At 45.9% G+C, this 26,426-nt stretch overlaps 1 protein-coding gene across 3 annotated transcripts in view; it reads right to left on the minus strand.

Moving 5' to 3' along the window:
* Positions 1–26,426, minus strand: part of Asic2 (acid sensing ion channel subunit 2) — a 1,047,597-nt gene that overhangs the window by 68,388 nt on the left and 952,783 nt on the right. For all 3 annotated transcript variants that reach the window (XM_005076970.4, XM_013118385.3, XM_005076969.4), the window contains exons 2-3: positions 24,158–24,308; positions 1,653–1,780 (exon numbers count right to left, since the gene is read on the minus strand). In XM_005076970.4, coding sequence (XP_005077027.1) covers positions 1,653–1,780; positions 24,158–24,308 — 279 coding nt within the window. The remainder of the gene's footprint in view (positions 1–1,652; positions 1,781–24,157; positions 24,309–26,426) is intronic.

Below are 26,426 nucleotides of genomic sequence, written 5' to 3' on the forward strand. Positions count from 1 at the left end.
AGTTTGTGTTTCTATAGTTTTTCACTTCTCTGACTCTGCTCAAGTCCTTTCGGTCACCTTCCCTCATTGTCTCTCTAACTCCTGATGATCTCTGTGTGAGTCTAAGCCTAGGACCATCCACCCTGGACTCCTGGCTCTATTAGAGTAGAATGCTGTTGATGGAAAGGTGGTCTCCACTCTTCAACTGGCTTTGTTTATATCGGCAGGATCCAGGGGCCCACTCAGGCTAAGAGCTTCGGCTTCAGGCTCTCTCCGTCTGTCTGTCTGCTTGCCTATACTGGGCAATCCTGTTTCTCACTCTCCTGATTGTCACATCCTTAGCTCCAAACTTGGCCCAGCTATCCATCTAGAGTCTTCTTTGCTCTCAAGAATACTTTCTGCTTACATCACTTACCTCCATCTCTGGGGGCTGGAGAGTTCAGGATAATTTCCCAGAATCCATCCCCCTGGCCCCAAAACTATCATCCCTGCCACACACTGCATTGGAGACTGACCTTGCCCTTAACCAACTGACCAGGCGTGTACACAGAATAGAGTATGCATGAGCCAGTCATCACTAACACTTCTTCAGAGACTTAAAAAATATAGCCTGTTTAATACTGGGTGTGGTGGCACACCCCTTTAATCCCAGCACTCAGAAGGCAGAGGCAGGCAAGTCTCTGTGAGGTTGAGGCCAGCCTGGTCTACAAAGTGAGTTCCAAGACAGCCAGGGCTGTTACACAGAGAAACCCTGTCTGGAAAAACTGAATATATCTATATATATATCTATATCTGTATCTATATCTGTATCTATCTGTACCTATATCTAATATTGATGGATCCAAAACCAGTTTTTAATTCAGAATATCACTTTATAATGTGTCTAAAGAGCTGTGATCAGTACCAGGTGAAAGACCACAGCAGAACCAAACTCTAATAGTAAGATGGTCTAAGTGTGGCTTCATCTTTATGCTCTGGAACAATTTCTCCCTCAGCAGGAGCCTCCCACCACACACTACTCTGCCTCACCCAGTAAACTGTCTTGGGTAACCTGACTGGGGACTCTCTTTTAGTTCAGGCAAAGCAGACAGCAAATATCCAGGAAGTTGGAGAGAAAAACCCTGCTCCTCTCTGGCTGTTCTTCTTTGAGACTGCCTCCCTACTGAGAGTCTGAGATGATCTCCCTTCTGAGATGTAAAACCCACTTTAGACATGAAAGGTGCCAGCCCTCTCCCTGCTTTTTTGCAGATCCCGCTGGCTGGGTGGGGCTCTGCCCAGGGCTACATCAAAGGGTGGGTGGGAAGCTCACAGAAGAGGCTTTGCTCTTCTTAGGTAGGGAAAGATAGCAACTGCTCCATCCCTTGTAGGCGGCTTTGAATTTCATTAATACAAACGATAAGACTATCAAACCTGGCTTAGCAGTTTGTTTTAGCATACACTGTCAAAAATTAAATAAATGAAAGGAATGGTGGAATGTTGGGGGGGGGAGAAACCCATTCAGTGAAGCAAAAGAGTAAGTTTCATTTCTTGCACAGGTGATTTTAGGAGTCAACAGAAGGTTCTGGAGAACTGATGAAGCATTTACTTAGCATTTTTTCATTTCTCGTCCTCATGCTTCTGAGGTAGCTGGACTAAACTAAGGGCCCATGATCTGCAGAGTGTGGGGAACTTACCCTCTGCTCTTGTGTAGCCACGAAGGTCTGGAACCCCGGAGCCACCCCAAAGCCCAGCTCTTGGATGAAAGGCGGCTCAGACTGACTGTGGATCTGAACCTTCACTCCTGCTTCAAACGTTGTTTCCTCTGAAAGAACAAACATGGACAGAGCCGTGGGTCAGGGACAGCAGGTGCTCATGGGGTCTTGGGCCTGGGGAGCTCTAGGAAACACTAAAGGTACTGCACAGTAGGAATGATGGCTCCACATCTGCAGGACTGAACCCTGAGCCTGTGACTTTCCGCAGAGACATCTTGAGATAGAGCGTAACCTGCATTGTATGGATGGGCTCAGTGAAGTCCCAGGGTCCTTGCGAGAGGGGGCAGGCACCAGAGTTAGAGAAAGCAAGCAGGGAGGTCATGCTGCTGGCTTTAAAGAGGGAGGAAGAGTCACCGGCTATGAGATGGATGAAGTTTCTAGAAGCTAGAAAGGGTGGGAGCATGGATTTCCCCCACAGAGCCTCCAAAAGCAACACAGCATAGCCTCATGGACAGTCTTGGTTTTATAAGCCTAGGAAAGACCATTTCAGAATCGTGACTTTAGAAAGTGTGTGTGTGTGTGTGTGTGTGTGTGTTACATGTGTGTGAGTAGCTCACCTGTGTGGGAGCCTGTGGAGGTCACAGGCTGAAATCAGCCTGCCCTCATCAGTTGCTCTCCATATCATCATCATCATCATCATCCATTATTATTTTGAGACAGTATCTCTCAGTGCACCTGCTGCTCAATATTTCTGCTAGGCTGGATAGCCCCTGGGATCCAATTGCCTTTAAACTACTTTAATACACAAGTGCTGGAGTTACAGGTACACACCACCATACTCAGCTCTTTCATTCGGGTTCTGGGTAATTGAACTCATGTCTTCATAGTGGTATAAGCACTTTACCTACTGAGCCATCTCCCTAGTCCAAGACCTTAGAACTTTTTATTGTATGTATGTATGTATGTATGTATGTATGTATGTATGTATGTATGTACCTACCTATCTATGTTTTTGAGACTAGGTCTCATTATGTAGCTTTGGCTGTTCTGGAACTTACTCTGTAGATCAGTCTGGTCTCAAACTCATAGAGATTCACCTATCTCTGTCTCCCAAGTGCTAGGATTAAAGGTGTGTGCCACTATGCCTATCTAGATTTTTTAAAGGATTTGCTTTTATTATTTTAAGGTGTGTGTGTGTGTGTGTTATATGCACTTGGTGTAAGTGTTTACAGAGGAGCTGGAGTTGAAGGAGATTATAAACTGCACACTGGGGATGCTGGGTGCTCTTTCTCTGGAAGAGCAGCGTGTGCTTTTAATCAATGAGCCATGTCTCCAGCCTGTGACCTTAGAATTAAAAAAAATGTGTTGTTTTCTGTTACAGCCAGAACGTGAATCTAATTCAAGTCAATTAGGCTAACTCCCTATCTCAGTCACCGTATTTGTAAAATGTGATTAAGAAATGAGTAACATCCCTTCCCAAGCTCCCATCCAGCCTTCTGCATAGATTCTCCGAAGCTCTTATGTTTTATTTACTAAAAATCTTTACTGGGACATGAGCTGAAGTTGAGAATGTCAGGAAGAGAAAAACTGTATAGAATTAGAAATGAAAACACAGGGCTTCCTTGAATGCCTGCCTCCTCTGAACTTCAAGAGATAGGAAGCCAAAGCAGAGGCCACCCTGACAGCTTGGGTGGGAGAAATGACCCTTGGCAGCAAGAAGTGACTGGAGAGGCAGAGCCTGGCTTCTCAGTAAGTTGTGTTCACTGTTGCTAGAGCAGAGCATGCACCAAGGGGACTGCATCAGCTTACAGATGAGGTTCCAAAGTACAAACCTGTATAGCTCTCCCTTTGCTTATGAGGAGCCTGGCTCTGCAGCCCTGCCCTCCCACCCCCACTTCCAGCCTTGCTCTGAGCATAGTCCATGTGGTCACACCTCCCAAGGCTGCCTGGATTGGCTGTTGCTGGTTTCTGTTGCACACGGGCACACAAATCCCCTGCCTCAAATGTCCTTCTGTGTCCACCTGATCCTTAACGTATTTGCTGCGAAGAACTCAGTACCTCAGCCCCACCCAAAACAACTCCTTCTCTTGTGCAGTTATAGCTCCTGTGTCCATGTGCCAGAGTGTCCATCACACTTCTGTGACTGTCCCTTATCTGTCTGTCTCCTTCCTCAGGCTGCAACATCTTGAAGCCCAGGCTTGAGCTATGTCTGTGGGTCTTAGAGCTCTTCAATAGGATACCCAGACACCTACTGAACGAAAGAGTGGGTGCTCTGGAATTGAAGCGTACCCACTTACTAACAAGCAAGGCCACTCTGGACTCCAAATTAAAGTTTTCAAAAGAAAAGAATGGGAGATGGTGTGTACATGCAGAAATGAGGGGAAGTGGAGTAGAGGGTGGGTATTGGGGAGGGAGGAAGGACATATCAGTGCTGGGTCCGTGGCTTAGGGAAGGACTGGGGTGCATAAAAGCGGCCAGAGAAGAAAAGGGATGTGTGCAGCTACAGGGATGTTAAGACTATAGAAAGTGTAACAGTTACTGACTGAGGCAGGCTTGGCTTGCTCTGTGGTTTGGAGCTGGTAAGACTCCAGAGTCAAGGGTGTATGGATAGTAGGGTCCAGAAGGCAGAGAGAACTGGAGAATAGATAGGAAATACTTTCATAATTTAGACAAGGCATCCCTTGGTTGACATGGGGCTCCATGAAAAGAGAACCATTGCCAGGACACGGGCTTTAGATAGGGCTCCATACACTGGGACAGAATCATAGGCAAGCTGTGGATTCCCCCTTCCTCCTTCCTGTGGTCAACTGTTCTGTGGTTCCTTCACCCACATCGCCCTATCTGTGATGGTCTGAATGAAAGTGGTCTCCACAGGCTCAGACTGTCTCTCCAGCTAGTTGAACTGTTTGGGAAGTATTATGAGGTGTGGCCTTATTGGAGTATTGTACTGGGTGTGGGATGTGAGATTTAAAAAATCCATGCCATTCCCACCCAGTTCTCCCTCCCTCCCTCCCTCTCTCTCTCTCTCTCTCTCTCTCTCTCTCTCTCTCTCTCTCTCTCTCTCTCTCTTTCTCCCTCCTTGCTGTAGATCAGATGTGAGCTCCCAGCTACTGCTCCAGCTCCATGCCTGGCCGCCTGCTGCCATGCTCCCTGCTATGATGATCACTGACTCACCCTCTGAAACTGTAAGCCCCAATAAACTCTCCTATGAGTTGATCATGGTGTCTCTTCACCCAAACACCCATAGACACAGGTTCCTGTTCCCCTATGGTTTTCTATCACCATCTCCTATAAATGGAGGACAATGTGCACACTGATGGTGAGAGACAATTCCTCAGAAGAGACACTTCATTATTCCCCCCAGCTCCTGGCCTTACCCATGGCGGGTAGATTCTCCATGAAGGTTCTTTTGGTCAGGGAAGAACAAAGAGTGAGAGTAGGGTGCCCAGTGATCTACTCACAGCAGCTATGTTCTCTAACTTCTCCCCAAGAAAGGAAGGGAGGAGCCGAAGCCCAGGCTGAGGCAGTTGAGAATGGTGGGATGCAGTAGCTACAAGGATGCTTGTGCTGTGAGGAAGTAAGTGCTTTCAGGGAGTCCTGGGAAGGAACTGGCAAGACGCCCGGACTTGTTTCTAGCTAGTTGAAGCTGCTATACAACTGGGCTCAGGAAACCTCCTAGCCAGTAAAGACAGGTTCAAAGCATGACTTGTGGCCTCCAGGAAGAAATGAGAAATGAAACTTTTCTGTTGGAAACGCCGTGAGTAATGGGCAAAACAATCAGCCTGGGGAGCCTGACCAGTGAGAGCTGCCCAGGAACAATCGGTCTGGGTTAGGGGTTTACAAGAGACCTTGGTTTATTCTAGAAGCAATAGTAGTTGTAGCAGAGAATAAAACTAAAGCAACCTCATTTTATTTTACGTTAACAGCAGCTGGATGGATGAGAGAAGTAGAAGATGGATGTTTCTCTCTCTCTCTCTCTCTCTCTCTCTCTCTCTCTGTGTGTTCATTGTATTCATGCTGTATGCACATGTTTTATGGGTGTATGCAAGTATTCTGCAGGTACACCTGCACTATGGCCATTGGGTGTCTTTTTAAATTGATCTTAACTTATTTTTTAAAAAGCTTTTTTCTTAATCCCCCTTCCCCCTCCTCAGGTCGGCGAGGTTGTCTCACAGGCCCTTTACCAACTGAGCAGTCTCCTCAGCTCCCGGTTTCTGATCATCTAGACTAGTGCTGTGCAGAGGAAATGTCTGTATGGAAGGAACCATGTTCCGTAACCATGAAGTGTGTGGCTCCAATGATGGAGAAACTGGACCTTTTATTTCAACTAATGGAAACAAACCGGCAAAGCCATTATGTAGCTAGTAACTTACTGGAGAACATGGTGGGGGTGCATCTAATTCTGAGCCTTCTCAGGCCTACAGGAATGAGGGTGACTTCATCAGTCACTATCCTGCCCTCTTCTTGTCCACACAGGTTCTGGGCAACGTGGGTGTAGATCTGAACAGCAGACGCGGAGTATTCATGGGCAGACCAAATTGCAGTCCTAGGTCATTCAGCTCTACTTTCCCCAAGTCTCATTTCCATGTCTCTAGATAGATTTTGCTTCTGTTTCTCCCTAGAGCTGTCCTTTATCTCTCTCTGGATTGTTCTCTAGGTTGCTTGTGAATGGCAGCCTCCTCCAGCCCCTGCTCTCCGCTAGCCCATCTCCATCATTTCTTGAACATGCCACTTTATTGAGAGCCGAGGTGCCAAATACAGATTGTTAGAACCAAACATAACCTCAGAACCCCCTGCTTTGGAGGTTCTAGAATACTCATTTAAATCACCCAGAGAGGTCAGACTCTCTCTCTCTCTCTCTCTCTCTCTCTCTCTCTCTCTCTCTCTCTCTCTCTCTCTCTCTCTCTCTCTCTCTCTCTCTCTCTGTATGTGTGTGTGTGATAACCTAGGATCTAACACTAGAAATTCTAACTCAGGTATTACGGGAAGAATCAGGAACCTTCATTTCCAGGAATTCTTTCCAGGTCATCTAAACCACATTTGGAGAAATAGTGATATAGTCCAAAAAGAGAATGACAAGGTCACATAGAAAGGCAAGGGCATAGCCAGGGCTTAAAGTCAAGCCTTTTGATTTCTTTTTGGTCTTTTGTGAGCCCCTAAGTCTCTCTTGATTTTTAATCTAGATTTCTTTGTGTGGTTCATTCACTGTGAGCAGGTGCCCTGTAGTTCTGGGGGTCTGAATGGGGAGCAATGAACAGGATTATATACTTCATTGCCAGATCCCCAACTCTGCCAGTACAGGGCTGTCACAGAGCAGAGCTTCATAAATATTGCATTAACAAATGAGTGAGGGTCTAACCTCCACACATGCCTGCCGTTCCCAGCCCTGGCACCCATGGTTCTGGAAGAACAGAAAAACACTTGTGCCTGGGACCCACAAAATCTCACCTGCTGACACGGCAGAAGGACAGCCTACATAACAGCCACAATAAAAACAGTATCTGGGACCACCTGCATAGAACAAAATGCCAACGTGGGCCCCTTGTTGAAAAACTGTTTTAAAAAAAGATAGAATGCTGACATTTACTTTAAAAAATTCCAAATTAAAAAAAATCAAGAATTCCCAGGTAATAATGCCAGCTTCACACTGAGCTGGTGGCCCTTCTGAGCAGGGATTAAGTGTGACTTCCCTGAGAGTCCTACTGTTGCTCACATCACTTTCATCACCAAGTGCTACAACACAGCCTCCTTCAAAGGTGCAGGCAGGCCCCGATGCGGTGAAGGATGTGTTTACACATCCCTGAACACCAGGACTCAAAGCCTCCAAGTTGGAAAGTGTGAGAGAGCAGAGACAAGGGAAAGCCCCCCCATACACAGCATTGGGAGCTCATGCTAATCAGGATGGAGCTGAACCCCAGATAGCTTAACATGAATTATGTTGCTGAATCACGAGGAGCATGGCTCTGCAGAATTCAGCCTGCAGAAGCCAGACTCTGCCAGCCTTCTCTGGGAGCATGGCCTGGCACGCACAAGGTGAGATTTACCTGGGGAGGTGTTTTCTGTGCACGCAGAATGGATTTTGGGGCTCTGAGGGAGGAGGCAGGAGCGATGGGCAGAATGCATAATGGGGCAGGGAAAGTGCATGGCAATAAAAGAAGCTTAAATCTTTAATCTTTGCAAATTACAGGAAACACGGGGAGGAAATAAGCACTGGAGAGAAGGAGGAAGAAAAGCGGCTCTGGAAAGCGGAGGGAATTTTCTAGGCTCAGGCAAGGGATGTGTCGCTACAATGCGATCCTGTTTTGGACAAAACTGACTATTAACAGTGACTGTGTGGGGAGGGAGGGGCAGCTTCAAGGGCATCTTGAGGAAGGGGGATGACACTCTAGAGGGGATGTCTCCTAGTGCAGGAGGGCCACACAGGAGAGCGGCTGTCCACTCACCCCTGTGCCATGCCTTCCCACGCTGTCTGCCCTGGGGAGGTTATTGGGGACTTGGACTGGGAGTTTACTGGTGTATTCTCTCTTGCCCTCTGGCATCTGGTTGAGGAGGTAGTCAGGGAATGACAGCTCAGATAGGAAACTGGTAGGCTAGACCAGTCTCAGGCTGGGATGTTCAGCCCCTGTGCTGTCAACCAGACACAAGGGGGGGGGCATCTGGGAAGAAGGAATCTTCTTGGGGGATTGAGTAAATGCTTCTGTAGGCTTGACCTGTAGGCAAGTGGGGTGTTTTTTTGATTGATGATTGATATGGGAGGGCCCAACTTCCTATGGCTGGTGCCACCCCTGGGCTGGGAGTCCTGAGTGCCACAAGAAAGTAGCCCAAGAAAGCCACGAGCGAGCTAGTAAGCAACACTCCTCCTTGGCCTCTGCATCCGTCCCTACCTCCATGTTCCTGCCCTATTGGAGTTCCTGCTTCAACTTCCCTCAGGGATAGACTGTGATGTGGAACTAAGCTGTAATGAACCCTTACCTCCCCAAGCTGCTTTTGGTCATGGTGCTTTATCACAGCAATAGAAACCCTAAGACAGGCCCTATATGCCAGGTCACTGTGGTCAGCTGCCTGTCACTCCAGAAGGCCACAGTTCGGGGGACGGGGGTGGGGCTTGGGGCTGGGAGAACTGTCACTCTGTTCTTAGCTTTCTCTCTGTTGCTGTGATAAAATGCTCTGACCAAAACCAACTCGGGGAGGGCAGGGCTTATTTGGCTTACAGTGGCAGCCCGTCATCGAGGGAAGGCAAGGCAGAAGCTTGAAGCAGAGCACCGCGGGCTGCACCCTCTTACATGGATCGTTAATTAAGGAGATGACCCGGAGACATGCCCACAGACACATCAATGCGAGCAATTCCTCTCCCCACTCTAGTTTGTGTCAGATTGGCCCATGCATGTTCTCCCTGACGTCTGAGAGTAGCGCTTCCCCTCTTCCCTAGTGGGCAATGCCTCTCCCCTCCTGTTCTCAGTTCCAGACACTGAGCAATCTGTGTTGCTTTCCTAAGCATTACCTGCTCTTTTGTAAATAGTCCTGGATTATTCTCTTTCTATTATCCAGTTTGAGGGTACCCGAGTTCTGATTGGTAGAGCCCCATGGAATCTCACTTAACTCCTGAGAGGTTGCGGCGTTCCCACTGGGTCACTAGTCCCAGAAGAACTGACGTTTTGTTTAGGTGTCCGTAAGGTAGAGCTCTCACCCTCTGTAGAGGCAGGCAAGGTTTCCACAGCTTACCCTTGAGTCGTGTGACCTCTACCTGTCTGTAGAGTGTATTTTCAGGCTAGGTCCACCCCCCTCTTCCCCCCCCCGCTTTCCTCTACACACCCCTTGAAGGCTCACTCCTGAGACGGTGCACCCCTTTCCCAAATGAGCAAGCCAGGTGTTTTGAGCAGGCAGAAACACATGGCTCTCCTATCTGCAGGGTGAGAACCAGGGAACCTGGGATGGTTGGTGAACTGTTTGAAGGTCCGGGACTACATAGGGTGAAATCAAATCCATCTCTCAGGCCTCTCACAGGGATTCACTTTCTAGAAGTCTCACGCCCCTCCATCTGTAAATGACTATGGCATCACTAGTTTTCTTCAGAGGGGAGCTGTGAGTCCATGCTGGGAAGAACTGTCACTGTCCGTGTCACTAACGTCACTCGGTCACCCTCGAGTTAGTGTTTCTGGCTTGTGCTCTATCATTTGCTGTCTTCCTCAGCTCCATGTGGTTAGCCGCTACCCATCTTGATGTCAGTCCCTCCTCCAAGCCGTCTTTCTGCCACCAGTATCTAGGACTAATCATCTCGACCCTTGGCTGTCTTGTTAATTGACCATTAAGATCGAGTGAATCCTTGTGGACACCAATACATCCTGAGGTCATTTTTGTGTGTCAGAGAGCAGGAATCTAGTGGCAAGTCAGGCAGAGTCTTAATCTATATGGAACTATGATCTGGTGTGTGTAGGGGGAAGCAGCAAACAGGGACATGGATGACGTCACGTCTGTGTGATTGGCATGAGCTAGGAGGAAAAGTAGGGGAAGGGCAGGGTGAGTATGTCTTTCTTGGATGGGAATTTAGGGAGGACTTAGGGTCTGGCATTTATACTATAAACCCAAAGAAAGGGAGCAGAGAAGCTGTGAGATGACCTGGGGAAAGCCTTCTAGGTAGAGTACATGGCAAGTTCAAATGTCGAGGACATAGGGTGCACTCACTCAGCATAGCTCAAGACCAGCAAGGAAGTCACAATGCTATGGATGTGGCCAGAAGTCAGCTGGTTATTTCATTTATTCCTCAAAAGTACTCTGCAAGACCAGCACCCCCATTGTACAGATGGGTAAGCAGAGGCTCAATGAGGTTTATGTGACCTAGTTACACAAAGCCAGTCTAGAATCAAGCCTTGACCTCCCTGCTCTTGGCCTTTCTGTGTGTGGCTTTATTTAGACATTTGGTGCCTTTTGGTATGCCTGGCCATGTTCTACAATGGGTTGGGGTCCATTGAGCCTTTGTAGGCCAGGATCCTGAGCCTCTAGAGTTTTCAACCTTCTCTGGGACACATAAACAACAATATTGGCATGAGAATAGTAAGCTTTGGGTTTTCACAGACTAACTGGATTTTTCCAGCCATACTGTGGCAGCTGCCCTCGTCTCCATTGCACTGTATTTTATTCATTTTTTTATGTTATGTTCGTTTTTCTGATAAAAAAGCAAAACCTAGGGAAAGCCACAAACAGGTCCAGAGCCTGGTATTTGTGGCTGCAGAGGATTTTGGTGGGATGAGAGCTCTAGAACCTTTATCAATTCAACAAACTGCATTTTTCAGGTGAGAAGAATGAGGCTCACAGAGGAGGGAGAGGCCAGTGGTAGCCTAGAAGGTGACAGCCAGACAGCACCAGCATCCAAAGGTCTTAATTCCTCATGTCCCTCTGTCCTTTATCAACTGGTCACATGACCCCCCAGGCTCCCATAACATGTCCATAGTTGCCAAGCTGGACAGGGATGGAGGGGAGAATATTTTAACTTATGGTGGGCTTGGCAACTTCTCCTCTTTTGTCTCTAAGTTCCTAGCCCGGGTACTCAAGAGACCAGGTAGAAAGGGACTGTTGAATTTTGAGTTCAACCAGAAGCATTGTTTTGGTTCCTGTGCCTGTGCAGGCTCCTGAGAAATCAGAGGGCCCCAAGATCTGGCAAGGGAGACAGGCAGGCTCATCAGGAGAAATGCGGGCACTGGAATCAACGATCCATCTGATTCCCAGCCGTGTGACATAAGGACTACGTGGTCCCAGACAGGCTGCATTCTCTCTTTGGAGTCTTACACCTTTTTTGTTTGCTTGTTAAAATGAAGTGGGGCTGATCACCTGGGCTGGGTTTAGCCTTAACTTTCTGTGAGCTAGGGACTGTGGTGGTCCACGGGCTCAAATATTTGAATGTGTCGTCATCAGCGAGTGGAACTGTCTGAAAGAATTAGAAGGATTAGGACATGTGGCCACGTTGAAGGAGAGGTGGACTAGTTGGAGGAGGTGTGTCACTGTGGGCGGGCTTTGAAACTTTAAAAGCTCACACCAGGCTCAGGCTCTCTCTGACTGGGCCTGTAGATCAGGATGTAAAGCTCTCAGCTACTGCTCCAGTGCTATGTGTACCTCCATGTTCCCCACTATGATGATAATGGACTAAACCTCTGAAACTGTAAGCACTCCCAATTAAATGTTTTCTTTGATAAGAGCTACTATGGTCATGGTGTCCTTTCACAGCCACAGAACAGTGACTAAGACAAGGATGATGTGTAAATCTCTTAACCTCACTGCATCTCTTTTGAAAAAACAGATTTAAAAAATAGACACGACTGTTCAGAACTCATCAAGTCAAATGGGGCCGATTTTTTTCCATGAACTGGTGTCTGTCTAAAACTGGAGCGTGCATGTCTTGTCCTTTCTCTTTGCCCCTCTCTGGTAGACAAACCCAGGAAGGCAATATCCCTGAGTAAGAAAATCTAAATTTAATATGAGATTGGCAAGAACAAGCTCCATTGAGGATACTTGAGCTTTTGGTGGAAGAAAAATCAACACTGGGTCCCCTTGCTGTATTGCTTCAATTGTCTCTCCTAGGCCAGTGTTACATATGAAGCACAGTTCATGAATGCCTGGTGATCTGGGAGGTGCTGTTGAATGACTACAAGAGTTTGGGGAAAGCTGCACACTCCAACTCCTCCTGAGGAGCCTTGGAACACACTAATATTTTAAGGATCCCATGACATCCTGTAGGAAAAATGTGATAGTTTATTAAACTGTTACCCAAAGTAATTAATCTTTCAAATCTTTCTCTCTGTCTCTGTCTGTCTGTCTGTCTGTCTGTCTCTGTGTGTGTGTGTGTGTGTGTATGTGTGTGTGTGTGTGTGTAGGTAGGTATCTATGGAGACCAGAAGAGGGAGCAGATATTACAGGCAGTTGTTAGTAGCCTGATGTAGGCGCAAGGAATCGAACTTAGGTCCTCTGCAATAGCTCTGAGAGCCATCTCTCCAGCCCTATACAGTTTTCATTTTAAAGTAGAAAGGGTCAAGGTAGACCCAGTCAGATGTGGATTCCAACCCTGGTTTCAATACTTCTTAGCCAGGACACCATGGGAGAGACTTGCTTCCTGGCTGTTAAATGTGCTAACCAGTGAGAGGGTTAGAATTTCCTTGTATATATGAGTGACAAGATCAAATAGTACCTTCTACAAAACAGGGCCAGGTGTCCATGCTGGGGGAAAAGATAGGAATGTTAAATTTTGATCAGGCAACCAAGAAGTGTGACTACACTTCGGTTTTTACTAAACAAAGTCTTTGCAAAGTAGGGATCAGGGAAGGCTCCAGGTATGAATTTCAGTCCAGTTTCATTACAAACAGATTTACCCCCAAGGAGTTTTTAAAATAACGTATTTCCCAGGTGCATTTGGGCTCAGAGACGATAAATTGCTTGATAAGAAGCCTGCTCACTGGGTTGGACGATCAGCATGTGGGAGACAGCACCTTTGAAAAGCCATTGGGGAGGCTCATGTCTCTGAAATTATAGAGGCAGTTAGTGGATGAATGTGATTTTGTTTATGAAAATTTTGACAGCAGAAGTCAAGTTTGATGAGGTTTCTGAATGGATCTTCTAGCATATTGACCGATTAAGTGTACCAGATTCAAAATCCATCCTAAGTGATACAGAATTCATAACAACCGTCAGACTATTTTCCCAATCAGCGAATGACTATAATACAAAAACATGGAGGTTTTCATGTGTGCTGATCTAAGAGAAAGGTTTTGCTGTTAAGAAGGCTTTCTCTGGCTTCTGTGTGGTGGGAAACAGTGGTGTAGGACTGAGCTTCTGTGAGTCCCCAGGGATCATGGTGCAGTGAGGATTCAGGGGCATGTCTTGAGATTCTGCATGCCTAACAAGCTCATAGCTGAGTCCAGGCTTCTGATGAGGACTGACTTCCAGATCCATTATCATAGTAATTATTACCGTGTGTGTGTGTGTGTGTGTGTGTGTGTGTGTGTGTGTGTGTGTGTGTGTGTGCACTGATGTCCAAGAAGGAGGCCTGGAGGAGATGTTGCATCATCTGGGAGTTATAGACAGTTGTGAACAGTCCATCATGGGTTCTAGGATCAGAACTTGGTTCCTCTGAAAAACTGCAAGTGCTTTTAACTACTGAGTCATCTTTCCAACTCCTGCATCTATATGTTAGCAAAACACACCAGGCCAATTACCAGATGGTTTGGCCTCTATCTAGAAGTCAATCTAGCACACTCTGGTCTGATCTTGACTTTCCTCTCTTTGTGCTTGAGATTTCAGCCACTCATAACCCCGTGGCCACCTCTAACTCTCGTGTATTGCCTAGCAAATGGGGAAACCGAGGTCATTTATTCTCTACAGCTCCCTTGAGATATTCTTTTCCTCCCTTCCTGGAACTGACACCTCCTCCCATGTTCTTTATTTTTATTCTGGTGAGTATAACACCCAGTGGCACTCATTCATGTTCCCTGACCACAATGTGAAGACTTGGGCACTCCTTAGATACTGGGCATGAAGGGCATAAGATGAAAATATTTTGAGCTGTGATTATATGGATCCCCCCAGAACATCTCTAGATTGTCTATTCTTGAAAACCTAGCCTGGACCTTTGCCTGTATCCTTGAGATTCCTGAGCACACAGTGGGTGCTCAGTGAAGATTTCCTAAAGAGGAGACATGAGCACCAAGGGTGTGTCTGTTTCATCAGTGATTCTAGTTTTCTCTTTGGATTGCTGGCTGGCTGGGTCCTCTAACAAGATCATATATGCTTTCTGCATCATGAGTAACAAGTCTCCAGCAAGATGAAAATCACTGCCTCCAACAGTGCATCTAATTAACAGCATCATTCTTCCTGAGTCTTCAGGCCCCTGTGGAGATGCCCACCCAGCACAAAGCCCTTCTCTGAGAGTAAGCGGGGGCATCTCGGCTGGTGGCTGCATGTCACTGTGCTCTGGACTCTCAGAATTCAGGCCAGAGCTGCTGCCTCTTATTCTTGGGAAGTTCTTAGGACCTGGCACCACGACAAGAGTTTTTACTGGGAGGAGAGATGCTGGAGAAACCATGGCAACCATCAATCTCATTCTTGTTGTGTCCCATTTGTAATGGGGGGTAGGAAATGTATTATTCTCCCTGATGGCTGCTCAGGCCTTCCAGCTATGGTAAAAATTTATGGCTATTTTTAATTTAACTTTTATATTTATCAAAGCAGTCTATGTACATAATTTTAAAAGCTAAATGGTGTTGCAAGGTACTGAATAAAAAACATCAGTTTCCTGATCCATCTCTGCACCCCTCCAACCCCACCCCCGATTAAGTCCCACTCCTCTGAGGCATTGACTTTAAGCTCACTGCTTGAGTTTTCTTTTCTGTGTTCATGTTCACATTTCACAGGTAGCAACTGCTTGCCAGTTATGTCTTGGTGGAACAACTCTGACATGGTTTCTCCTGAGTTCTTACCATGGAAAATGAATATGTGGGCTTCTTCCATGAGATGCTTACATATTCTGGTCACCCTCAGAACACAAGGACATATTTTCGTTCCATTAGTGTTTAGCTTTTACAAAATTATGACTACATAAATGTTGTCCACAGTCCAATCTTGTAACACAGAAAGGCCTATGTTTGTGTGTTCTTGTGTATAGGGTATATATGTGTGAATGGATGTCACGTGTGTGAAGGTTGGGGCATAACATCTGGTGTTGTTTCTGTTTGAGACAAGGCCTCTCACTGGCCTAGGACTTCATCAAATAAGTCATGCTACCTGGCTACTGGACTCCATGGACCCACCTGTCCTCACCTTCCATCTTTCTACTGCTGGGATTATAGCCATGAACCACTGAGCCAGCTTTTTATTTGAGTTCTGGGGATCTGAACTCAGGTCCTCATGCTTTTGAAGGAACTGCTGTACTGACTGAGACATCTCTCCAGCTCTATAGTCGGTTGTGATCTCAGTTTTTTATCTCCCCCCCCCATTTATTTGGTTTTGTGTGGCTTAGAGTTTTGCTAGCTCATTTGTCCCATTCCTCTCCCTGTTACCCTGGTGTGGGAGCAAAACTCTGAAATGCACTCCAGGACAGTGGCCAGATCTACAAACGTGGTCGCTCCTGGAGCCCACAGCTGCCTGCTCTGCTTTGGACTCTTTGGCCCCTCCTACACCTGCCCTATCTCCATCCACATCTGGAATTCTCCTTAAGCCAGGTTCTCTGTTTCCAGACTCTCACAGCCTCCTTCTGGTTTTATTCTCTCATCCTTCAGTAACTTCTAGGAAAATCTACCCAGACAGATTTTTCTGAAGCCCAGTTCTTCACTCACACCTCATTTGCAGTCCAGTGAGTGCAGCATTCTGTATTGGACAAGAAGGGTCGTGACCTCACCTCCAAAGACGCTCTGCCTCCCTTGTGTGGTCCTGACATCTGATTCCAGATCCTAGGAAGATGACTGTTTCCTTCCTCTCCAGAAACATTTAAGATGTCCTTTTTTATTTCTGCCAGCCCAGATTTTGCAAATCCGTGTCTTGACCCATGTGCTTTATCCCCACCACTGACAGGGTCTGGTGATCTTGCAGCTGAGGAAGGGCTGCATCAATTCCTTCCCAATGTCCTCCCCCAGCCCTTCCGTCATTTTACAACTCCTATAGAGATGCTAGATTTTTTTCTGCATTGATTCTTTCATTTTCATGTTTTTTTTCCTCTCTCATTTTCATCTTCTGGTCTTTTACTTATTACTTTTGGGGTAGAATTGCTAAATTCCAACCCTCCTATAGATTGCATTTTAATATATACAATCATATTTTAATTTTCATTTCTCCTTATCCTCAAAATGTCCCTTTTTAATATCGTCCTATGCATCTGTGGATTATTATTGCTTCTTCTCTCTTCTGAGGATGCTAATTAAATCATTTCAATGCTTCTGTTTTGTTCATTTATTTTGTTCATTTATTAAATACTATATATTATTTAACATGACCAAGGTGCATCCCCTTCTCGGTAGGATTTTGACTCCTTGTGCCGTTTTCCATTTAGCACCTCACCCTGTTATCTGCTGAGCTTGACCACTCCAAGCCCAGAGTCCATCTGTCCCAGATGAACACATAGAACCAGCCATCATGCTCATATCAATAACCTCCAGTCTTCCTTTGGTGTGTGTGTGTGTGTGTGTGTGTGTGTGTGTGTGTGTGTGTGTGTTATATGTGGGTGTGGGTTAGAGAAAAACTTTGAGTGGCACCAGGAGCCTTCTACCTTTTAGGTAAGACATGGTCTCTCATTGACTGGAAATGTCCCCACATAGACCAGGTGCAGCTAGCTGGGTATTACAAGCTTCCAGGAATATTCCCATCTCTACTTCTCATCTCTTTATCTTTGGAGTGATAGGCCTGTGTCACCACATCCACTTATTTATATGACTTCTGGCGATACAAGCTCGGTTCCTTACATTTGAAAGGCAAGCACTTTCTTGACTAACCTACCCCACCAGCCTCCCATTCAGTGGTTTTCAGACTGGGTTTCCTGGAGCCCCCAGGTTTCCCAGGGTGGACCAGAGTTGGCCATAGAGAGCAAGGGAGAGAAGCAGACTAGAATCTCCACCTCCAGATGATCCAGAGAAGCTTCACTCTCCTCTCTTTTCTATGTGGGGAGCATGTTAAACCTTTCCTTCAACATAATGATTCCACTCTCATAAAGAAAAGAGTAACAGGTAGAAAAGGAGGCCAGGCAGACTTACCACCATGTGCCACTCATTTCCCAGAGACATCACCCAAAGCCTCCTCTTCAGCTATCTTCCTAGCAGCATTTTACAGTGACAATTTGCACATTAAAAAGGTTTGGTGGATGGAGCATTGTTGCTTTGGGCTTCTGATTCGGGTTTTAAGCTTAATTCAGCTGCTTCATCCACTTAACTAGGCTGCCCCTGGGGAGCTCACTCAACTTCTCTGGGATCTAGTTGCTTCATCTTTCACTGGGTACTGTCATACCTCATTGCCAGGGGATCAGGAAGGGGTCATGAGACAGAATGTTTGTGGCACCCAGTAACTGATCATTAATGCTTGTTTCTTCTTCATGTTGGCTCTGACAGTATGCATAATTCTAGCGATTTTTCTCCATCAACAAATGCTTATTGTCATGTCAGATCCATATCCAAGACTCTAGAGGCTTATGTTTTAGTGGGAAGGGACAGACCTTTCCCCCCCCAAAAAATCATGTAGCATATTTGAAGGTAGGGCACATTTTGGAAGAAAGGACCAGTTGAGTAGGTAAGAGATAAAGAGTGAGACTAGGTGGGGTCACAGTTGTAAAATCAGAATCCAGAGCATTTAGGCCCCACCCAATAGGTAATAACGGAGCAAAAACTGGGCAAAAGAGGCAATTAGCCAGGTAGGTACCTGAGTAATGGAGTATAAGCAGAGGGAATAGCAAATACAGGTGCTCTGAAGGAAGACAGTCCTGGAGTGTTCCAGGAGCATTGCAGAAGTCAGTATACTCAGAGACAAGTCAATGAAGGAGGCATTAGGAGTGGGTAGGACCCAAGGAATGATGGTGGCTGGCTTTACCATGCTACAGCACAGATTTCAAAAATAATTTCTCTGCTCAGAAATATATCTGACATAATATCACATTCATGCATACTTAACACTAGGATTTGGGAAAATCGAAGAGATTATACTTGATTACAACAGTGTATTTTGCATTGGAATGAATGAGAGGTGGAAGACCTGGGAAGAGGGGGCCCTAGCTGTCATCTTTTGTGTGTTTGAGCACTAAGAACTGAAGCTCCCTAAGCACAGACTTTGGTCTCTTCAGATGCAGGCCCTCTCAGCCCTCTCCCTGGCCCATCTTCTCCAGCCCAGTTCCAGTTTCTCTAGTGTCTATTACAGAGTCCCCACTGGAAGGGCACTCCCCTACTCGCTGTTGATTGGCCCAGAGGTGGGTCATTCAACTCAGTTGGGCTATAACTACCTTCTTTACTCTCTCTCTCTCTCTCTCTCTCTCTCTCTCTCTCTCTCTCTCTCTCTCTCTCTCTCTCTCTCTCTCTCTCTCTCTCTCTCTCTCTCTCTCTCTCTCTCTCTCTCTCTGTGTTTCAATGGGAGATCAGTGGTGCAACCAAAGTAGTCTGGGTGGTGTGGCAGGATATGAAACAAAATTCTTAGTAATTTCTGAGAGCCACATGAATACATATATGCATAGAAAGAAACCCCATGTCTAGTGAGGGAGAAGGGTAAGGATCCAGAGGGAGGCAGGTGAGAACACCCAGGGAATAGGCACCTTGGTCCCAGCATTCTCTGAGTTGCAGCCCTCTCCTCCTGCTGGCTGGTGGTTGGAGCTTGTCTCAGATTCCGAGGGCAATACAATTCTTTTGATGCCTAAGCTTGTTTGATTCAGGTTCCTCTCATGTGCAACCCAGATAACCCACTGCCTATTTCTTTTATCTTTGAAGTTACTCAGAGGTATCTACACAGAGTTTCATTTTTAACAACCTCCCACCTGTCTTCAATTTAATTTCCGTTAGAAAACTCTGGCCGTGAAATCTGTACTTCTCTGGTCTAGGATGGCTTTCTCCAGAAGTATATTTTGTGAGCTCCTTTATGGAAAAGGAGGTTTCCATGGCCAAAGGCATTTAGAAAATAAATGCTGTGTACAATATATCTGTCTTGGAGATTCATGATGTAGAATATTAAAGAATTCCTGCAATGAATAAAGGTGTATTACGCGGTCTAACCAGGGCTCCCTAGAATCTTTTTCTGACCCCAGATCCTTTTTATTTGTGGAACATATCAAGTTCCAAAAACTTCTAATGCTCCACAAGACCCACTTTGCGGCACCCTATCTAGGTTCACATGCAACATCAAAATGGGAGATTGCCAGGGTGCTCCACTTAGAGGTGTTTGATGCCTGGGGCTTCTTAATGTGGGTCATTAGCGGCCTGGTAGAAGGGCATTTGTGATCGTTTTCATGGAGTTACCTTCTATTTACTAAGCATGATACCGCAGTGGTCTGTCAAACTAGTGTCCTCCCATAGCTGGCAGCGCATCCAGAGGAGGGCCCTTGCTCGTCTTTGCTTCTTTCACTTTCTGAGGGTGAAGCTGTCCACAAGACTAGAGTCTCAAAGATTCCCTTTCAGGAGGAGGGCCCTGTGAAGTTGTGAGACCTCTAGATTTGCTCTTTCCTGTGGGGTGTGAGGAGTGCTCCCCTCAGCCATCTTAAACAGCCAATGAATTTCAGTTCTTACTCACCTCTGCTTTACAGACAAGGAAACCCAAGTTCCTCTACTTGTTCCAAACACATAGCTAGAAATGGAAGAGCTAGATTTGACCTTGGGTCTGCATCACTCTGTTATGCTATTTTCTCTGTTCTACTACACTGCCTGGGTCATCAAGTCATCTGTGGCCACTCCTTCATCAGCCATATTTCTTTTCTCCTCCATCCTCACCCAAATATGTCCCATAGGGGCCTGGGATCCTTCCTTCAGGAATTGAGACGTAAGACATTCAATGGAATAAAGATGGCATCTGTGTGGCCATGTTTCTTGGTAGGTTAGGAAGGCTGTTTCTGGTGGTTGTAGTAGTACTGTTGCTCATGGACCTCTGAAAAGCCCTGTCTAGATGACCAGCTCTCAGGGATACCAGAGCTAAGTGGGAACACAGACTTTTATCCTGCTGTAAATGGGATTGGGAGATTTTACTTCTCAGCTGAAGCAACTGAGAGATACCCATCATGTGGGGGTCAATGGTCACGGTCACCTGTCTCCATCTGGGTACTCAGCTGAAAGATGTTAGGGAGAAAGACACAGTTCTGCTGTAGGAGAATGATTGTCATTGTAGCTGGTCATCTTCAGGGTACAAAGCCTCCTGCCTTGGCAGCTATAAGGCAGGGTCATGGAGAAGCCAGACCTCAGGCTCTTCTTCAGGGAGAGTAAGCATAGGGTGGGGCAGCAAAATACAGAGTCAGGGCTTTCCGGCTTCTCTCTCTTCCTCAGCTCCAGTCTGAAGGCTCAGCTTCTCCCTTCTGCTGGATTTACTGTATACTCCCTCTTCTCCACTGGTCCCTCCACTCTCTCAGCAATCCTCCCTGTGATGGTTTGAATAAGAATGGCTCCCATAGGCTCATATGTTTGAATGCTTAGTCATCAGGGAGTGGTACTACTTAGAAGGATTAGAAGTTGTGGGCTTGTTGGAAGAAGTGTGCCACTAGGGGTGGGCTTTGAGGTTTCAGAAGCTGAAGTGAGACCCAGTGGCTCTCTCTTCCTGCTGCCTGCTGATCCAGATGTGCAACTCTCAGCTCCTTCTTCAGCACCATGTCTACCTGCATGATGTTATGCTTCCAGCTATGTTGATAATGGACTAAACTTGTGAAACTGTATGCCAGTCCCAATTAAATGCTTTCTTTGATAAGAGTTGCTATGGTCATGGTGTCTCTTCACATCAATAGAACAATGACTAAGAAAGAAGCTAATACTGGGGAGTGGGGGCATTGTTGTGATAGGCTTGACCATGCTGTTTGTTGGTGAAATATGGATTTTAGGACTTTGGATTAGGAAAGCAATTTTAAGTGGGGCTTAATGGGCCATACTACTAGGAACATAGAAGACAATGCTGAGGGCAATTTGAACTATGGGGACCAAACTCAAGAAGTTTCAGTGGGGGATAATATAAGGAAGTGGCCCAGAGACTATTACTGTAATATTTAGGCAAGGAATGTGGCTGCTTTTTGACCTTGTCCAGAAAATCTGCCTGAGGCAAAATTGAAGAATTTTTGATTAATGGTGTTGGCAGAGGAGATTTCAAGACAGCCTACTATTAACTGTGTCATGTAGTTATTAGTGGCCACTATTATGCAAATCTATAATGAAAAGGCGCAAGATGAGAAAGGAAAAATATATAAAATGTACAGTTTGAGGGGAAAAGAAGCACCATGAAGTGTGATGGAGTCAAGTCCTGTTATCAAAGAGATTAAAAAGCTTAAATAAGAGCCTGATGCTAAATTGAATAAAGGGAGTGGTGACCCCAGGGAAAGACCCCACCTAACTAAGCTTCTAACTTGTGAAAAGGAATTGAAGAAAAGCTTAAGCAGTGAAGGAAACGACAGAAAACAGAAAACGTATGAAAATGTATTTGAATGAGTGGACCAAATTCAAACCTCCAGCAAAGAAACAGAACTTGGCAGCTTTAGCCACACAGTTCTGTCTTTTGAGTCAAGGATAGAAGAAAGATGTTATGGAATCTCTATCCATGGCTAAAGAAAGCTGCGCTGAGGCCAGGTATGTGGCAGGGGTATTCCTGAATGGAGGTCTAGAGAGGTCATTGCATGAAGCTGTGAAGGTGAAGCCTGAATAGTGTTAGAGACCCCAAGGTGAATCCTCAATTGTGTTGGAGACCCCAAGATGCTGGAGATGCTAGAGGCATGGGATACTTGCAAAGAGCTACAGATTAGATGTGGAACCAACCCAAGAGAGAAAAGTGTGTTTCAGTCAACAAAGCTGAAAGGAGTTGGAGATCTGAAGAGCCCTTTGACATCAGACATGGAGATGCACAGTTTGGAGTTTGCCCAACTGTTTTTCAGATTTCCTTTGGTCCAGTATTTCCTTCTCACTTTGCTCTCTTTCCTCCCTTTTGGAATGGTAATATATATCCTGCACCATTGTATGTTGGAAGTATGTGATCTTCTTTTTGATTTTGATTTTATAGGGGCTACAGTAAGAGGTTTGCTTGAGTCTCAGAAGAGACTTTGAACTCTGGAATTTGAAACAGTGTTGAGACTGTGATAGGCCATGAGGACTTTTGAAGTTGGACTGAATGTATTTTTTTTTGCATTATGATATGGCTACAAGCCTATAGAGCAAGAGAGTAGAATGTGGTGGTTTGAAATAAGAATGACCCCATATACTCATATATTTGAATGCTTGGTCACCAAGTGAAATAATTAGAAGGTGTGGTCTTGTTGGGCTAGATGTGGTCTTATTGGAAGAAGCATGCAACTGAGGGTGGACTTTGAGGTTTGAGAGGCAAGAGGTAGGCCCAGAGGCTCTCTTGCTCTCTTCCTGCTGCCTGAAGACCCAGGATGCAGAACTCTCAGCTACTTTTCCAGCACTTGTCTGATTGCATGCTGCTATGTTTCTCACCATGATGTCAATGGACTAAACCTCTGGAAGTGTAAGCCAGCCCCAACTAAATGCTTTCTTTTATGAGAGTTGCCATGGCCATGGTGTCTCTTCACAGCAATAGAACACTGACTAAGATACTCCCTGCTGTGCTTGTGCACAACATTACTACTAATGTATCCTATTCACATCTCTGGCTGTTAATCTTGGACACATCTTGATAGTCTCTTTCTGGTGAAATTCTAGAAACTTTCTGAATTCTTTTGCTTATGGCTATATCACATTGCCTTTTCCTCTTCCTGACCTTCCTATAGACACCTTTTTGATGACATTACTCTCACCTAGATAATTCAGGACAATCTCAAGGCTCTATTCAAAAACACCCCATGTATCTAGGGCCTTTTTCTGTGTCTCCACTTCTACCAGAGTGCATTTCTTTCTTTTATTAGGTTGTGATCAATGACTTAGTCTCCTCCCACCCCCACCATGTGTTGGTTTGAATGAAAATGGCCCCCATAGACCAATAGGGAGTGACACTATTAGGAAGTGTGGCCTTTTGGATTAGATGTGGCCTTTTTGGAGAAAGTGTTTCACTGGAGGTAGACCTGGAGGTTTCAGAAGTTCATGCTAGGTTCACTTGCTTTTCTTGTTGCCTACCAATTCAGATGCAGAACTCTCAGGTACCTCTCCAGCACCATGTCTGCCTGTACACTGCCACGCTTCCTACTATGAAGACAATGGACTAACCTCTGAACTGTAAACCATTCCCAATTAAATGTTTTCCTTTAATAAGAGTTGCTGTGGTCATTGTGTCTCTTCATAGCAATAGAAACCCTAAGATATACCATAACATTCTTACTTTGATTTCTATTAATAAATCACAGAATAAAAAGAATGAATGCTTGAGGTAGGCACACTCAGAACTCCAGGGTCTTACATGGGCATGGTGCTATGTCTCCAGGTCCATGTTCATTGATTTTCCAAAACCTCATAGCCTCCTCCACTTGTCCCCAGGCATATCCTGATATCCTTTTAGTTGGGCTTTATGGATAGATCTGGTATTTGGGATGGCTCAGAGGGGAACATGTTCTATTCCACTCTCTTCTCCCCAAATCAAGCCACTCACCCACCCAACCATATCAGTCCCTTTGAACCTTCTTCTGTACTTCCTCTCCTTGCCTCCTCTCCCTCCCTAGCACTCACATCCTTTATCCCTTAACCTGGAGGAATCTGAGGGAACCAGGGGCATAACCATACCAGGGACAGTCTCACCACCTGTCAATATGTACCTAAGCCCTTGCTTGAGATCAGCCCACCTGGCTCACACCAGCCTTTCTGAGGGAAACCTGCATCCCTTACCACCACCCGGTGCCAGAGTCTCTGGGCCCAGCTCACCTGTCTCTCCCCAGATGGGCAGGTACTCATCTTGCTGAATGTCCAGCATGATCTCCAGCCCGTTGCCCGTCCCCCCCTTGACTGTGGTGAGCAGAGGCTTGCCATCCTCGCCTGAGTTAAACATGTAACACTTCCCATATTTTGTAAACACCTGAAGGAGAGAAGAAAGAGAGAAAAGCACATGGTGACATCAGATTGAGCTCCAGGGATGGGACAGACCCTAGAAACCCCACAGCAGGCCAGAGTCCCTACAGCCCATTAACCTTGACCCCCTTGTACCAAAGATTTCTCCAATGATTCCTTATATTGTCTGATGGCTGGATGTTTGCTAAGCAGGATTTTGGTAACAAAGAAGAAATATCGGGCCCCCCCTGGGGCTTGCTGAATTGTATCTGATCTCCGCTCCTTCTGAGTACTACTCCCCCTTTAAAAAGCCACCCACATCCAAGCAATAAACATCATCTTGAAACTCTTGATCCTCTAACGCACACCCCGAGCTTTCGGCTCCTTCTTGGGCGATAAATACAATGATACCACTTCTGATAAACACCTTCCAGATGTCCCACAGATGCCCTGCACTCAGCCTGTCCTAGAAGGCTCAGGACTTGCTCCAATATTCTACATATGTTGTTCTTTTTTTTCTGCATCAGAAACATTTTTTTCCTCCCTGAAGACTTGAGAGAGGTACATTATGAGTCAGGAAGTAATGAAACTTTCAAGGCATAGGAAGTAAACAAAACTCACAAATTGTAAGAAGTTTCTGCAGCTCACAAGAGTCACAAGGCAAACTGGTTCACTAGGTTACACTTGGGTGGAACTTTTCTTTGTCTTCAGTGCCACAGCTGAGTGAATAGTCATTTGTTTGCCTCTCCCCAGGATAAGCCACATATCACCTCAACCAACAGTTCCCAGAATTCGCATGATGGGGAATGTTACTGGAGTTTTCCTTCCCACCAGGTCTCACAACTGCTTTAGCCCCAAATGAACACAGAGAGATGCTATATTAATTATAAAACTGTTGACTGATGCCTAGGGCTTCTTATTGGCTAGCTCTGTCTTAATTATTAACCCATAACTATTAATCTATGTATTTCTACATGGCCTTACCTTACAGGAGAATGCATAGTGAGCCCTATCTTCCCAGTCTCTATGTGGCATCTCCTCGTGTGCCTCTCTGCCTACCTTTCCCAGAATTCTTCTTGTCTCCTAGTCTCACCTATCTTCCTTCCTCTATTGACCAAATAGTGTTTTATTCATTGACCAATAAGAGAAACATATATACAGAAGGACATCCCCCATCAAGGGAATAGCATCTACTTGCCAAGGGGCTCACACTAGATGCCCCAGTCTCATTATCCAGTCTTTCATTACCTCATCCCATACATAAGCAGCCAGCAAGGTTTGTCAGTGGCCTTACCCATACCTTCCTTGAGTTTAGCTGTTCTCTTTATCCTGCTGGGCTTTTGGACTCAGTCTTTTCTTGTCACTGTTGTTCTGTTTCCTAGCTGGGTGGCTCACGGAATTCCAGACAACTCTCTATAGCCACCCTATAAGCTTATCCTTCTGAAATTGAAACCTTATTATGTTGATCCTGTGCTGAAAATCTATCAAGGTGGGTCATCTCCTTCAGGTTAAAATCTACAACCTCTTAACCTGGCCTTCTATGATGCGCTCTTCGCACACCTGCCACTTCCTGCCCTCTTCCTGCCTACCTGAGTCTGTAGGTATCATGAGATGGTCAAGTTCTTGGTCTCAGGGACTACATCTGCTCGCACGCTCATGCATCTTCCCCCAGTAGCTCACATAGTGTCTGGCACACAAACAACATAGATATATGTTGAATAAGTGGATGGAGGAGAGAGTAGTGGTAGTTAGACCAATAAACCTGTAGCACTGGAGTATACCCTGCTGGCCCACCTGCTTCTGGCTTTCTATTTGCTGCTCCTGCAACCTGTAATGCTGCTCATCCTTCTCTGCCTGGACAACCACTCAGTGTCTCCAAGGCTGGACCAGTGAGGAAGTCTTCTAGGCTGGGTGACCCTTCTGTCTTGCCTCTACTTGTGTCTTTCCCATAGCCCCCATCATACTGAATGCACCTCTCCTGAACTTGGCTCTGCCTTACCCTTCTGAATCTGAGCACTTAGCTGGCACACAACACGAGCTTGCTCTATTTTTGCCTGATGAAAGCATGATCATAAAAATGTCATGTGGAAAAAGTCCAGGGCAAGGGTTAAGAGATCTTTGTCCAAGTTTTCACATTGTCCCTCAG

This window comes from Mesocricetus auratus, unplaced genomic scaffold, assembly GCF_017639785.1.
Source record: "Mesocricetus auratus isolate SY011 unplaced genomic scaffold, BCM_Maur_2.0 Super-Scaffold_100007, whole genome shotgun sequence".
Classification (NCBI taxonomy): Eukaryota; Metazoa; Chordata; class Mammalia; order Rodentia; family Cricetidae; genus Mesocricetus; species Mesocricetus auratus.